At 38.7% G+C, this 14644-nt stretch overlaps 1 protein-coding gene across 1 annotated transcript; it reads right to left on the reverse strand.

The window, feature by feature from the left end:
- Nucleotides 1-5639: 5639 nt before the first annotated feature.
- Nucleotides 5640-13338, reverse strand: tbl2 (transducin beta like 2). The gene is made up of 7 exons (XM_042431227.1): nt 13131-13338; nt 11087-11208; nt 10592-10776; nt 9326-9477; nt 7683-7809; nt 6728-6880; nt 5640-6260 (listed from the first exon to the last, which is right to left on the reverse strand). The coding sequence occupies exons 1-7, from the start codon at nt 13255-13257 to the stop codon at nt 5801-5803; spliced, it is 1326 nt and encodes a 441-aa protein (XP_042287161.1). The 5' UTR covers nt 13258-13338; the 3' UTR covers nt 5640-5800.
- Nucleotides 13339-14644: the final 1306 nt, after the last annotated feature.

The following is a 14644-nucleotide window of genomic DNA, read 5'->3' on the forward strand; positions in this document are numbered from 1 at the left end:
GATTATTATTTTAAATGTTGACTGTTGATCTCGTATCGACAACATAACCAATATTTTTTTAATATATCAACCATCAGTGTTTTGAATGCAGCTTATATTTTTACACATTAACACTAACCATCAACATTTTGGTTGGACATTTTGTTCCCTTTTCTCTATAACACTTTTGCAGTAGGCATTTGATTTTGACAGTAATGTAAAGTCCTGTTTTTTTATCTGCCCTGACTGCCATTTTGTCTGCATCTTTCTTCATTGTCCAGTGCTTTGCATTATTCTTTGCTGTTTTGCTTTGATATTTGCCATTTCATGGTGGAGGTCCTTCCTTTTCTTCTCATTAGCAGTTTGGTCTTTTTCTTCTTTTCATCCTCCACATACTGCACATACCTCTTCCTTGCTCCTTTGCAGTGTTGAATAAGGTCTTTTGGCAGGGCTTCATCTATTGCATGCCCAGCCGTTGCATCCTGGACCAAGCGCGATGCTACTAGAATCCTCTTCTTCAGGTTTTCTACAAGCATATCCTTGTTGACAGAGTATCCTACTGCAGCTTGTCCATGAGACAGTGTGAGGAGACGCTCCATTAGGTCCCACAGTTTAAAAATCAACATACTTTTCTCATAGGTAGACAGATTATAGATTTTCAAAAACGACTAATAAGTAACAGGGACACATGGCATGAAAGTATGTTTCCCTACTCCTGTCGTTATGGTGGGTTTAAACTGGTGAATAAGGGCAAATTGAATGAACTACACGAGCAATATAACGTTACAGTACAATATATTGTGTTTTGGTCATTCATGCTGCTAGCATTTGCTAGCCATGCTGATAGTAGCACAAGTAGAAATACTAACCAGAAATCCCAACTAGTACACCGATACGTGCAAGTGCACGGAGATTCACATCTTTGTACACCCGCAAAGATGTTAGCCAAAATGTTTACTTACTTGCTGTAGTTCATCACAGCAGTGATGAGTCTCTTCTCCATCATCACAGTTGCTCGGTCCAAAGCAGAATGCTGAAATGCTAAAAGGCTACATGGTAAATGTAATGTTCCTCTATTATAAATAAATACTCCGGTTGGAACATTATACTAGCAAAGGCTAGCTTCTTTATTTAGTCCTTCGTGTTCACAAGTCACGGCTTATTCTCCACTTCTTTTTACTACCTACAATATATAACCTAATGGTTATACTGCCACCCTAAGGTAACATATGTCATCAACACCTATCAGTACATCCCCTTTCCTAAGAAGGTTAATGTAACATACTTTTATAACATGAACACATACAGCACTTTAAGTCTGCAAGTAAGTAAACATTTTGGCTAACATTCAAAATATCATGTAAAAAATATAATGTAAAGAAAATTGTATATACATTTTTTTAGCTTTACTCTCCGTCAACACCAAATGCACTGGGTACAGATGACATAACAATAACAGTCACCCATGTCCAATATGTAACAAATCATAAAACATCATGCAAACTTGTCAACATGTTTTCTTTCTCTGCTTCTCTGTTTTTGATTTTTTCTTTTCAATTATTATTTGTACATCTTTAGTATTTCATCTTTGTTCTATGAGTCTGTCAGGTAGTTTCCTGGCTCTATTAGATCGTCTCAAAAGCATCCAGTACTGGAAATGGTGTAGTAGGAGACACAGTGTGTTGCAAGTCTGGAGTCACACTAGCACTCTGTCCAGACTCAGTCTCCTGAGAATGTCCTTCAATGTTCTCCTGAGTCTTCAGCAGACTCCTCCGGTTTCTCCTTAACACTTGTCCATTCTCTGTCCTCACAGTATAGGACCTGGGACCCACTTCACTGAGGACAGTTGCTTTTCTGGTCCAAGCATCAGGATCCTCGATTCTCACAACATCCATCTCATGAAGGGGTTCCAGTCTCCTCGCTGTTCAGTCATAGTCCGTTTTCTGTTTGAATTTCAGTTTGATTCGCTTGTTATCCAGTTGGCTAGTGTTGTCTTTGTTATTTTCCTTTTCCTTGTCTTCACTGTTAATCTGATAGACCCTCTTAACGAACCTAGGCCCTCTGAGGCTTGGTCTCTTAGGAGTGATTCATGTCCTTTCGGCACAATTACAAACAGTAGGTTGTACTGCTTGCCTTTCGATGTCACATTAAGTCTGCATCTTCCTTTTGTCTCAATTGGCTGACCATTGTATGCCTTCAATGGTGTTACTCTGCTGTTGATTATTTTTGGCTTGACCTTGAGTGCATCAACATCAGTCTCATTAATTAAAGTTAGCTTTGGCTGCTGTGTCAATCCTAAATGTCACAATTGTCTCATTGACCAACAGCGGCGCCATCCATTTATCACTTTGCACTGCACTTACTGTCTGTCCAGTATCATCATCTTCACTTGACACCATCTTGATGAAGAATGTTTCACTCAAATCATCACTGTCATCCGTTTCTGTTACAGTGTGTACTTGATGTCCTTTTTTCACATCCTTGGAGAAACACATTTTTGCATAATGATGTTCTATTTCATATAGGTTTCACCCTCTAAGGGCTGTCGCTATTGGGTTTATCCCGCGCGCATGCGCAGTCGTGAAGATTTTCTTTCGCGCCACTGTGCCCGGCACAGTTGCCCCTTTCAGGTCCGCATCCAAGGTATATAATACCTGCCTGACCAGAGAACCGCTCCCTTTTTCTTCAGTGTCTGATGTAGTCGGAAGAAATGATGTCTTCAATCAACACCCAACTGCCAGATCGAAGATGTGTTTAAAAAAAAAAGTAGGAATTCATTATGTTGACAGAGGTAAAAATTTTAAAATTTTAAATTTATAGTTACGGTCATATCCAGTACCTAGGTTGTCCCATGATGTTTACTACACTGCTGAGTGTTTTTGGTGCATCACACCGAGTCGTCACCACCAGTCCAAGGTTGCATGTCAGGATAATAACCAATCCCCTCGGTCCCAATCATGGAGAAAGTGCACTCTGTTTTTCCAGCTCTCCACTCTCCTCTCATTCCTCTCCTCTGTCTGCCTTCATGCTCCTGCATATGTCATTTTGCCTGTGCAGGGGTGCATCACCCACAACCAGCTGGTCATGTATCTCTATCCCAGCCTTGCAAACTGTTGGCTAGTTGGTTTGATTACAACACAAAAAGCTGACCGTAAACAGGCAAGAAGCCATGTGTCACAAACTCCAGTACAAACCCCAATTGAGACTCATATTCCGAATGTACTTTATACATGTCCAAAGAATTCTCCTAAAACCTGAATAATATCGGCACATCCCACATCTTACTTGGAAAATGCATCATTCGGTATAAGGCCTTTTTCGAAATATCCAAACTTAATATGCTGTTTACATGACCCGTATCAAATTCAGAATATTGTCATATTCGTAATAATAGTGGAATATTAGTGTGCATGTAAACGTAGTCATTGTAATCACAAGTAACATGCACAAATGTCTATATGCATTTCAAGGTGATCTTGGATGGCATGGTGTCCTGTTAGTCATTGCACTGAAGAGGCGGAATCACTTTGAATTTTTTTAATGTACATACCATGACATAATGCCTTGACATAAGTATTACTGACAAAACATGTATGTAATTACTTTTTGATGGAGAGAAGTGTGCAAACCACCATTAATTCAGTTTAATCAGAATTGTTGCCAGTGGTTTTGCACATTTTCATTGGTGAGTGTTTTTCAGCAAAATCAAATAAAGGATATACCATATCATAAAACAGCCCACCCTTCTTAAAGGCGCAATGTGTAAAATTTAGAGGCATATAGAGAAATGGATCTGTCAGAAATGTAACATAATATTCATAAGTATCTTTTAATTAGTGTATAATACCATGAAAATAAGTCTTTTTGTTACCTTAGAATGAGCCCTTTGTATCTACATCATGAGTAGGTCCTCTTCCATGGAGCCCGCCATGTTGCACCGCCATGTTTCTACAGTAGCCCAGAATAGACAAACCAAACATTGGCTCTAGAGAGGACCTTTCATGTTTTTCGCAAGTTTCAAGGCCAACGTAGGTTCTCCTACATGCATGGAAGGGGAGGGGTGTTCAGTTGGTCTCAATCTGCAACCTCACCGCTAGATATCACTAAATCCTTCACACTGGTCTTTAATACTTTTACAAGGAGTTATGCATCAATATTTCTAACTGTGTGACTATTTGGCTTTTTCAATCTATATACTAGAAATTGCTCAGTTATAATTTAGAGAATCCAACCCTGCAACAAACATTTTGAATCCTTATACAGAAATAGTCAACCTTTTTGCCAATGATCTTGCTCCACTATTCTGGAGACGAAACATATCCAAGAACACCCGGAAAGCCATCTTAAAGCAACATTATGCAACTATTTTACATTAAAATAACAGCTTCAAAATCATTTTGATGGTACACTGACTTGTAATGGGGAGAATGGCCCCTCTTTCATTCCCACTCTGCGCCCCACTTGGGTTGAATGGGTGCGATCGCCCGTAAGAAATAGTAGTTACCTGGCTGTAACTCCTGCTCTTCCTGTAATTTCCTGCTGCTGCTGCCTCATAATGCTTCATAAGACTTTTATCATGAAGAACTTATCGGAAATTAAATTTCAAGTCAAGTGTTTAAATGTGTATATAACTGCAGATTTTATTCTTCAATAAAAACAAGTCGATACAAGATTTGGAGGTATTTGGAGCTATTTGTTCAGCGGATCAGAAACAGCTACAGTAAGATGTTTGATGAAGAGCTGCAGACGACAGGCTCTTCGTGCATTTTCAGCAAACAGCACATCTCCAACAGTTAGCCTAAACAACTTATTTTACCTTGCAGTGAGGGTACCGTACTATTGTCATGTGCCACTATATGTAACACTATTTGGAGGAGAACAGACATTGACACTTAATAACGTAACATCCCTCACTGTGCTTCTGGCCGATCTTATTTCAGTAATGTCAAAATCTGAACCCACAGCAGCTGTGTGCTAAAACGTAGTTGCTAATAGCTAATGTTATACTGACTGACTTATGTTATGATGCACATCATCTAGCTGCTAGTATGTATCTTAGTTACATATTGGCTGTGATTTTAATTTGGTGAATTACAAATGATCGTAATTCACCGAAGGGTCCATCAGGTGGGTCAGCTGTCACTTATTAGCCAAGGACTCATCCGCAAGTAGTCATAGACATGTTTTCATCAGCAGTAACAACACAGCTCCGAAAACAATCAGGAAGCAATAAAATAAGGCTGATATCTGAAAGAACAAACAGGAACACAGGAGAGAAATTTCAGGCGCACCGGTGTGACCAACGAAAACGTTCACTTGCACTTGAAAGATTTTTGGTCGAAGAAAAAAAAAAAATCAACAGAATTAAATGAACCAGTGTCCTGTAATTACCACTTGAGGCAGCAGAGGCCGCAAATTACCAAAGAATTGCCTATAAATTGGAAAAGGAACTATCTGAACTGGTGACATCATCTGTGAGGTAATGCTACAGTCACATAACTGGTTGATATTACTGAGGACTGTGACTTTTTTTTTTTTTTTTTTTTTTGAGTGGAGGGAGTCTTTAAACTGAAGCTGCAGGAGGCAACTGTAACAACCACAGCAGACACAAAACATTGTCGGATATTAAACAGAAAAGAAAAAGATCTTAACTCAAACCATTTAACCTTTCCATAAAAAGATATTCTTTATTAAAACCACATGCAAATTCCATTAATCCTGGACCAGGTCATTCAGTGGCAGAGAAAGAGTTGACGTTGCAAAAGAGATCATCAGTCAGAGTGAGACATAATCAGAGCATGGCTTCTCGGTTGAGGCTCGTTCAGTCGACAGGAGCAGCCAGTACGGTGTCCAGGGCGCTCTGAGCCTCTTTAATCTGCTGCTGCAGTCTCTGCTTCATGGCCTCATTCTGGGCCTTCTTCAGCATGTCCTGCATGTCCCTGATGGCTGCTCGGTAGCCCGGGGCGTTGTGAAACACTCGGATGGCCTTGTCACCACTGCACGCCAAGAAGCGCCCACTAATGTCAAATCTAAGGTCGGTGATCTCCTCGCTGTGGACACCATGTAGCTCCTCCTCCAGCTGGCCACTGGCAGCGTTGTACAAAGCCACGTTAGAGCCGTCACTGATGGCCACCACCCGGCCGTCGGGAGACAAGGCCACCAGGCTCCCTTCAGATGATGCACAGGGAACTGTCTTCAGGAGGTAGGGATCCTGCTGCTTTTTGTACTCCACATCTGTATTCCACAGCTTCCATGTACCGTCTTTGGAGACGGTGACCATTCTGAGAAATAAGATTAAAACACATGTCAGTGTTGTGCAGCGAAACACGACGGAGGCTGAGGACAGAGATTCTACTAAATATACTAACCTTACATTACATCAACTCACAAATTAAACACATTATATCTCGTTTGTTTATTCCATACACAAACAAAAGTGTAAAAATAAGTTGTGGTTTTACAAAGGGTCACATGCTGGAACTATTTCTTGGCTACTGCAGTCTATAAAACTAACTAGACACAACGTGTTAATTTGTCACCTTTAAAAAAGTGTTTTAAGGTGCATATTTGTACTTTGTATAGAACCAGCCATTTCCCCCTTGTTTACAGCCTTTATGCAAAGATAAGCTAACATCTGCTGGCTCTCGCTATTTAACATACAGACAAGAGAGATGTATCAATCTTCTCATCTAACTCTTGGCAAGAAAGCGATGAGTGTATTTTCCCAAATATCAACAAGATGCATTACTTGTGAGAGTCATTGGAAAAGGCGAATGCGTGAACTCCTGCAGAGTGGCCCTTCAGGTCAAAAGCTCGCGCCACCTCTTTGAACTCTCCTCCCTTCCCGAAGCAAACCTCCCAGACCTTCACGTCAGGAGTGAAGCCACAGGACGCTACAAACCTGAGCACAGAGAAGGACAGCACAGACCATTACATCTCCACCTAAATGCCTGTGGATTTCAATCAGTGTTTTTCTGGTGTTTACATAATTTTAACTAATGATCCTCATACATATGCAGAAATGACTCACTTGAACATCTGTTACATTCATCCATTTACTAAACAGGATACAACACAACCAACCTCTTATTTGGCAGAGCAAGAAATATGATACCTGGACTTTTATTTAAGAGAAAAAAATGCATCTAAAAAATAAAATATTTACTCCTGCACTCTGTCAGTATAAAACAATTACAGAAGTGATGTTTCAGTCATAGATCTTCTTCATATGGCATTATAAGAGAATAATAACAGCAACTCAAGACATAAAACATAAAATTACAGTAAAAATCAATGATTACTTTAAATAAATATGTTCTTTCTTTTACATCTGGTATTGAGAAATTTCTTAAAATTACAAAATAAGCTACTTTTCACAAATTGATTCCCTTTGTGGTAATGGAAATGGCTATGAATATGTAGTGGTTTTCAAATAGTAAAGCTCTTGCACTTCTTCACATTCGTCATGTATCATCACTGCATGAAAAAATGAAGCCCACTCTTTATTTAAATCAGACCATTGTGTTGGAGGGCTCCAGCAAAAAAAAAAAACCTCAGTGTTCTCAAGAAAAACAAGTTGAAACTGACTCAACTTTGACCAGAACATTGAGCCTGGGGTGTGAATACTTTTTTTTTTTTTTTAAAGAGCTCCCCATTTGATCTTTCAGGTTGAAGGTTTGCAGTGTTGGAGGGGTGGGACTGACCTGCCACACGGGGAGACGGCAGCATAAGAATTGGTAATCTGGTTAGTGTTGATAGAGGCCAGTACCTCTCCTTTCAGGTCCCAGATGTGGATGCTGGTGTCAGTGGAGGCGCTCATGATGAACTTGCCTGAAGAGAGGAAACACACAGTCAGCTTCACGCAACAAGTCTGTTAGACCAGAGACCACTGAAATTAAAAGGATATTGAACACATCTTTCATCACATATATTGATCAATTAGAGCTGCGACTTGACGATTATTTTCATCATCGATGATTATTTGTTCAACTAATCATTTTGTCTATAAAATGTGAACAAAAATGTCATTCACAATTACTCAGAGCCCACAGGGACGTCTTCAATTTGCTTGTTTCGTCTGAACAACAGTAAAAAAACGAAGATTTTTAATTTACTGTCACATATGAGAAAGAAAAGCAGCAAATCTTCACGTTTTCACTTAAAAAAAATGACTGAAATGATTATTTGATCATAAAAATAGTTGCAGATTAATTTTCTGTCTATCAACTAACCGATGTGGCTCTAAAGGCTATAATCAATATTTTTATATTAGTAATGTCTGAAGTCACTATGTGTATGTGGAAGGGGTCGCTTGTAGTGACAAACCTAGAGAATGATCACTTACCACCACTCTACAGTGTGTTTCAGCATCATTCAACTCCTCGTTTTTTTGGGGGGGGTTTTTTGGCCCATTATTTTACTCTTCTGGCTTTAAGCGACATGCTGGTGACCATAGCGGAGCATTTAGCGGCTAAAAGCAACACATTATTTTCTCAGGAGTTGGCGGAAACCTAAATGGAGCTTTAACGAGAGTGAATATTGGACTTACATTCATCAGGTGGCCGTAAATACAACTCAAAATGCAAACAAGCTGAAAGCACAAGTGATTGAGACAGAAAGGGAGGGAGCGGCGATCAAGGAAGCTATCAAGTTAACGACATAAACAAATTTAATTAGCTTATTCTTTTATTGCAGTTATGTACTGAAGTGGAAATAAACTTTAAACACTTTCCTAAAACGTTTGTTTTCTGTTGTCCTCAGGTCATAGTGCAACACATCACTCTAAATAAATTCAATCCCATAATTTGTGTTTACCACATAGTGACACTGAAAACATTAAGAGAAATGATGCACAGTATTTGAGCTCTTTTCTGTGATATGAGTATTCCACAGTAGTAGTCCATTCTGCTTAGGGAATTTTACTCATCCTATTCAGTCAGTTGTTTACGGGATGTAATGAAGTTTAATTATATAAAATGGTGTAATTCTTGTAACTTTCTGCAACATTAATCACGTCATGTTTTTTTGTAATACGTATATTTTCATTGTTGTGCCCTTTGTAAAATGTTCACTTTGAGAAAATGAAGACTGTGATAATTAGTCATGTGACTCAGATGTATTTATCTCAGCAGTTGTACTGAGCGAACCTGAAGAAGCTACAGGCGAAAAGTGTTGTTCGCTCTTAATAAAGTCACAGTAAAGTCATTACAGTGTGCGGTGGTTAATTTTGATTTTCACATTAAGAGAAATACTTTTTGTATTCTTGGTGCATTAAACACACAATAATAATAGAAAAGAAAAACTACAAATTCACACATGGCTTAAAAACACGTCAGGTGCTCTGTACCTGTCTCTGCAATGCCAATGTTGAGGATGCTGGCTTTGTGTTTCTGTGGGAAGTCCTCAGGAGCGGCTTTGAAGCTTAGAGAACCGTCCTCCTTTTTGATCATTTTGAAGATTCGAATAGTGTCTCCATTAGCCAACCAGGTGATAAACGCCCTGCAGTGAAAAGGTGAGAATCAGTTACTAGACAAATACAGATTTCTGCTCTGATTAAAATTAAAGGCCGACACACAACATCCTGGTACAGAGGATAATCTGTAAGTGTTTGTCAGGATTAACTCATAATAGGACAAAGGACAACAATAGACAACAAATCAAATCAAAACAACACTGGCAGAAAAAGTCTCTCTTTTAATCTCTTCAGTTTTAATCTAATCAGTCAAAGTACAAACTGTCTCCGTCTATCGTCCCATTTAAATCCCTGATGAATTCAAGTCCACCTAATTATTAATATAATAACATTTTTATTTTTTCTGTTAGTTGTTTATCTATTTATTATAATTATTTAATTTCATCTGTTGTTTTTAAACGTGCTCTATTGAAAAAAAAAAAAAAAAAAGGTAAAATGTTTAAGACTCTACTTTTGGGTCTTAAACCCGTCAGACCTGATTTACTTTACAACTAAACCTCTAATCATTATTTGGCTGAGTATTAATGCTGAAACAATTAGCCGATTCATTGATTGACAGGAGATTTGCCAGCTGACTAATCTTCAAGTCATTTATCAAACAAACATCAAAAATGATTTGATTCAAATGTGACGAGTGATCACTGTAAATACGTTAATGAATGTATACGTTTTCCAGCTATATTGAATAGTACTGTTCACTATATGTATACTTGTGTTTGTTCAGTTTAACTTATCTAAGACCTGCAGACTTGACACTGACTAGCACTTCAGAACAGATATTACACATCGTACAAGACATTAGATCGATCAACCATAGTAATAATGGACAAATTAATCAATAAGGACAGTTATTGTTAGATAGTTGTAGCTCTAATTGAGTTGGCTGGTGAGGAAGTGCTGTAGCTAACTCACTGTGTGTTTGATTAAGTCACATAAGGTCATTCTGTCATCGCTTCACTGAACTTTTCTTATTTTCTAAGTGCTGCTTGAGGTGTTGGACCTGGTTTAAAGGTTTAAATTAGACTCAGGTCTCGCTTAAGCTTAAAAAGCTTAGCATAGTTCTGATCTTCTTGGGGGTATTTGGGCGATGCTTTATGTCAGTGAGCTTTTGCACAAGTAAAGTAAGAGAGAGGGGGAGACCTGGAGTCCGGGCTGAAGCGAACCAGTGTCGCGTGATCCAGCTCCACATTAGCCCTCAGACACTTGTGTTCTCGCTCCAGGAAGTCTTTGGTGCTCCAGATCCGGACGGTGCGGTCGTCAGCACAGGACGCCAGGTACTTCCCGTTACTGCTGAAATCAAGGCACGTCACGTTCCCGCTGTGGCTCTGAGAAGCACATGCATACAAATATACACTTATTCGAAGAACGGCTTTTGGAGAAGGAGCCAAATTGAGGCATCGTTTTGTTTGACTGGGATGATGAAGCAGATGAATGCAACAGGAGAAGAGTAGTCTGATGAGAACAAGAACAACAAAAGAACAAGATTGTGCATCATCAGACGTATCCATTAAGGCTTATTTCTCATGTTAAATAGCAACTCCTCCTTCTACTACTGTCTGCACAAAGCCACTTTATTAGATCAGGTACTTAGGAAGATGGAGAGGTTTTACAGAGTCAGTGTGTGTTCCAGTTTACCTTTAGTGAGGCTGCCAACAGCGGATGGCTGAAACTATGCTGCGAGGCTTTCTCCTTACGGCTGCGCTGCTTCTCCTGCTTCGGCTTCTTGGACGCAGGGCCCTTCACAACATTGCTTTCGGCTGAAAGACAATACACAGTACTACTGAAGAAACTTTTCATTGTTGACACTACAGCATGACCAAAATTCTCAAGAATTCTGTATTTTTCGCTGTTGTAGAGGGTTTCTGACAGGACAACACGTAGTAGGTGATGGAAGCAGCAAAAATATGGATGTTACAGTTACTTGAGCTCTGAAGTAGTAACTACTAAGTAATGATTCACAAACATTTTTTGGCAGGGGTAGCTTAAAAAAAGTCTGTTCAATTAACCAGTAACAATGCTGAGAGTCAAGGATTTAAATGATATTATCAAGATAAAACTGCATTTTTCTTTTCACACGTTTGTTCTGATTGTTTTGTGCCAATGAAAAATTAAAGTTAAACCGTGTTTCACAGTTTCTACACACACACAAAAAAAGGTTCCTCTCTCCTGATTTATCATATTTTGAATGTCAAAACTCTGCCCATCTTGTTGTTTGAATACATTTTATTCTTACTTTCTTAACTAAATTAAGCAGCTTTATGGAGAGAGACCCAACATGGTTCATACAGCTCACATAGGGTTATCAACAACAAAACTGAGTTGAAACAATAAAGGAATCTGAGGAACCCCACTTGGAGATTAACGTGCTCTTCAAAATACGTCCATGTGAAACATATTACACTGATAGAATAAGACTTTCATAATTAAATGTATTAAACTGATTCGTGGCAGCTTTCCCAGCATCAGAGCAGTCTTGTATATGAACTTGAAGTGATCTTTTCTGAATCTGAATCAGTTTTATTGGCCATTTAAGCATGCAAGGAATTTCACTCCAGTTTCTAGAGGCTCTCAATGTGCTTAAAGACAAGAACTCTTCAGAAAGATATAGATGGACAAGTCAAACAAAGATAATTCAACATAAACATCTCACTCAACACATACACACTCGCGCTCATAAACGTCCTTCATTAAATGTATTTCTTGCTTAATTTCAAGACATATTTCCTTTAACAATGGGACAGTTTATATGTACTCGATCTGTGTCTTTTCTCACATTGAATCTTTGTACTCCAGGAGCACTGCTAGACGTCGCTGTGTAGTAGTTTTTATGTATGTAAGGATGTATGCCTTGTGCAGACCATGTTTGACCATGTGAATTGCTTTTTTTCTTCCTAGTATGCATGTTTCTTTTATTGTGTATGTTAAGTTTTGGGCACAGTGCAAACAAATTTCCCTCTGGGAAATCAATAACGTTAATCTTAATCTCATACATATAGAAACAAGAAGAGGACAACATACAATCCCTATATATAAAGGTGAAATCGTTTCTGCAGACTGTAAACAGGATACAAATAGTTCAAAGATGTGAAAGGAGGAGTGCTGAAATACATATTGAATGGGTAGTTACTGAATATAGGTGATTATGTATACAGCCTACTCAAATATATATTTAACATTTAATGGATGATATGTAAAGATGTTATTGCACATTTTGTATTTTAAACTAAATATAAATGTATATAAACTGAAGGTACGGATGATGTTGTGGTGTGTCTTGTGAGGAGTGGTAGCTCAGAGAGGTCAAACTAAGACTGACAATACCTAATCAATTTTTAATCCATGTTTTCATAATTAATAGCCAATTACTAGTCAAAAAGCAGTGATCCTATTGGTCTGTTAATAGAACCTTTGCTGATTGGCCAATGACAGGTAACAGTAGCCGAAAAGTTGCTTCAGTTTCTACTATTCGCTCTGTTTGCGTGAATGAGCACCTGTACATACTTTGTTATCAATGAATGAATGAATGAATATATGAGAGTGTGTGTGTGTGTGTGTGTGTGAGAGAGAGAGAGAGAGAGAGAGAGAGAGAGAGAGAGAGAGAGAGAGAGAGTGTGTGTATGTTGGTGAGTCACCGCTTCACTGGTTAGCTACAGTTTGCGTTAGCTTGTATTGCTCTTACCGGCAAACTCCGCCGCCTGTTCCGTTTCCTCTCTCAGTTCTTCTTTCCGTCTTCCCACCGCGATGGCAACCAGGATAACCAGTGCACCCAGTAATAAAGTCAACGCTGCCAGTGCGGATACATCCATATCGAAAGTTTTGTGCCACGTCTTTTGCACCGCTAACGTCTACTTGGTTGCCACACTACCGGGGCAGTGCGCATGCGCCAATACTTAAAAGCAGCTTACAGGCGCATTATCGCCACCTACTGGACTGGAGTTTGGAGCAGTGTGTAGGCACAAAATAAAAACTAAATTCTCTTTGCTAAATCTATTTCTTTTTAAGTGTTTAAATGACTATAAACTTTTCAAGCAGATTGCTTAAAGATCCAGGCAGGTTTAAGATATATATAAAAATATTCTGCTTGGAATAATAATTTGTGTTCAATATGGTTTTTCCACAAAAAAAAAAGTCCAGTTACTTCATTAAAATCCTTAAAATGGTGTCTCATTCTTCTCCCTCATTGAAAAATTCAGCAACTATAAATATCGTTCATTTCAAAAGTTTAACTGCTGGACACAAGATGTCTCCTGCTTTACTGTTAAGTCCATGCTCAGTGTTTGTGCACCGGAGGCTTCAAGTTTCCTCGTCACACTTGTGTAAAGTGAATGCTGGACTACGATTACGCCCCTTAAACTCAGATTTTCAATGAGCTCAAATAAATTTTCCACTTTGAGCAGATTGAAGCGAAAACAGCCTTCTAGTGTCAAACTCTGCACAAACATCATCCTGCACAGTGAAGCTCAAACATCCAACTGAAGTCACAAGAAGCAAAACACATCTTTGACTGGGGGGGGGGGTTAAGTATATGTTCACAATTTTTCAAGTCTTTCTTAAAACAATATTAAGGTTCCCAAATGGACACTGCAAGTTCATACTGGCCATTCGGAGATCCCTTCATAATGCACTTACAGTGTACAGAAATGTATTTAAAATTTTATCTAAAGCTAATATGAAGCTTCAGCGTCCAAATGAGTCAAATCAAGTAGATATCTTTCAACGTTAGTCTTTTTAGTGCCGAAATCCCTTTTTTTGTTACTATACTTCCACCACAGCTCACCAGGGAAACACAAAGAGGGAATTTGATGCTAAAAAGACTGTAAATGTGGCAGATATCCACTTGATATGACTAACTCAGACTGCTGAAGCCTCATATTATCTTCAAATAATCTTTTAAATACATTTTTGCACAAAACAAGGAATGTTTGTGGATTTTGCCCTTATCACTTACATTACAACCTGTCATATGTGTTCATATGGGCACCTGATTTTTTTTTTTAAAGACAGACTTGAACAATTGTGAACATATCCTTTAAAATAATATCAGGATTTGCCTCCTTTACTGCTCCTCATCAGACACTACGTACCAGTAGCACATTCTGGCTGTATGCATACTCTACTTCAGTGTTCAAGTGTTTATTTGAGCCCTGTATGTCCCAATCTCAGACAGCTTTTATACAGCCGCAACCCTGTTTT

The sequence above is a fragment of the Thunnus maccoyii genome, chromosome 13, assembly GCF_910596095.1.
Source record: "Thunnus maccoyii chromosome 13, fThuMac1.1, whole genome shotgun sequence".
NCBI lineage: Eukaryota > Metazoa > Chordata > Actinopteri > Scombriformes > Scombridae > Thunnus > Thunnus maccoyii.

Excerpts from the sequence above, each read along its gene's own strand:
- tbl2 (XM_042431227.1), bottom strand. The coding sequence starts at position 13,257 with ATGGATGTATCCGCACTGGCAGCGTTGACTTTATTACTGGGTGCACTG. Across the intron at positions 7,810-9,325 it reads CATTGGCATTGCAGAGACAG|GCAAGTTCATCATGAGCGCC; the intron begins GTACAGAGCACC and ends TCCTCTCTTCAG. Across the intron at positions 6,881-7,682 it reads GCCGTCTCCCCGTGTGGCAG|GTTTGTAGCGTCCTGTGGCT; the intron begins GTCAGTCCCACC and ends CTCTGTGCTCAG.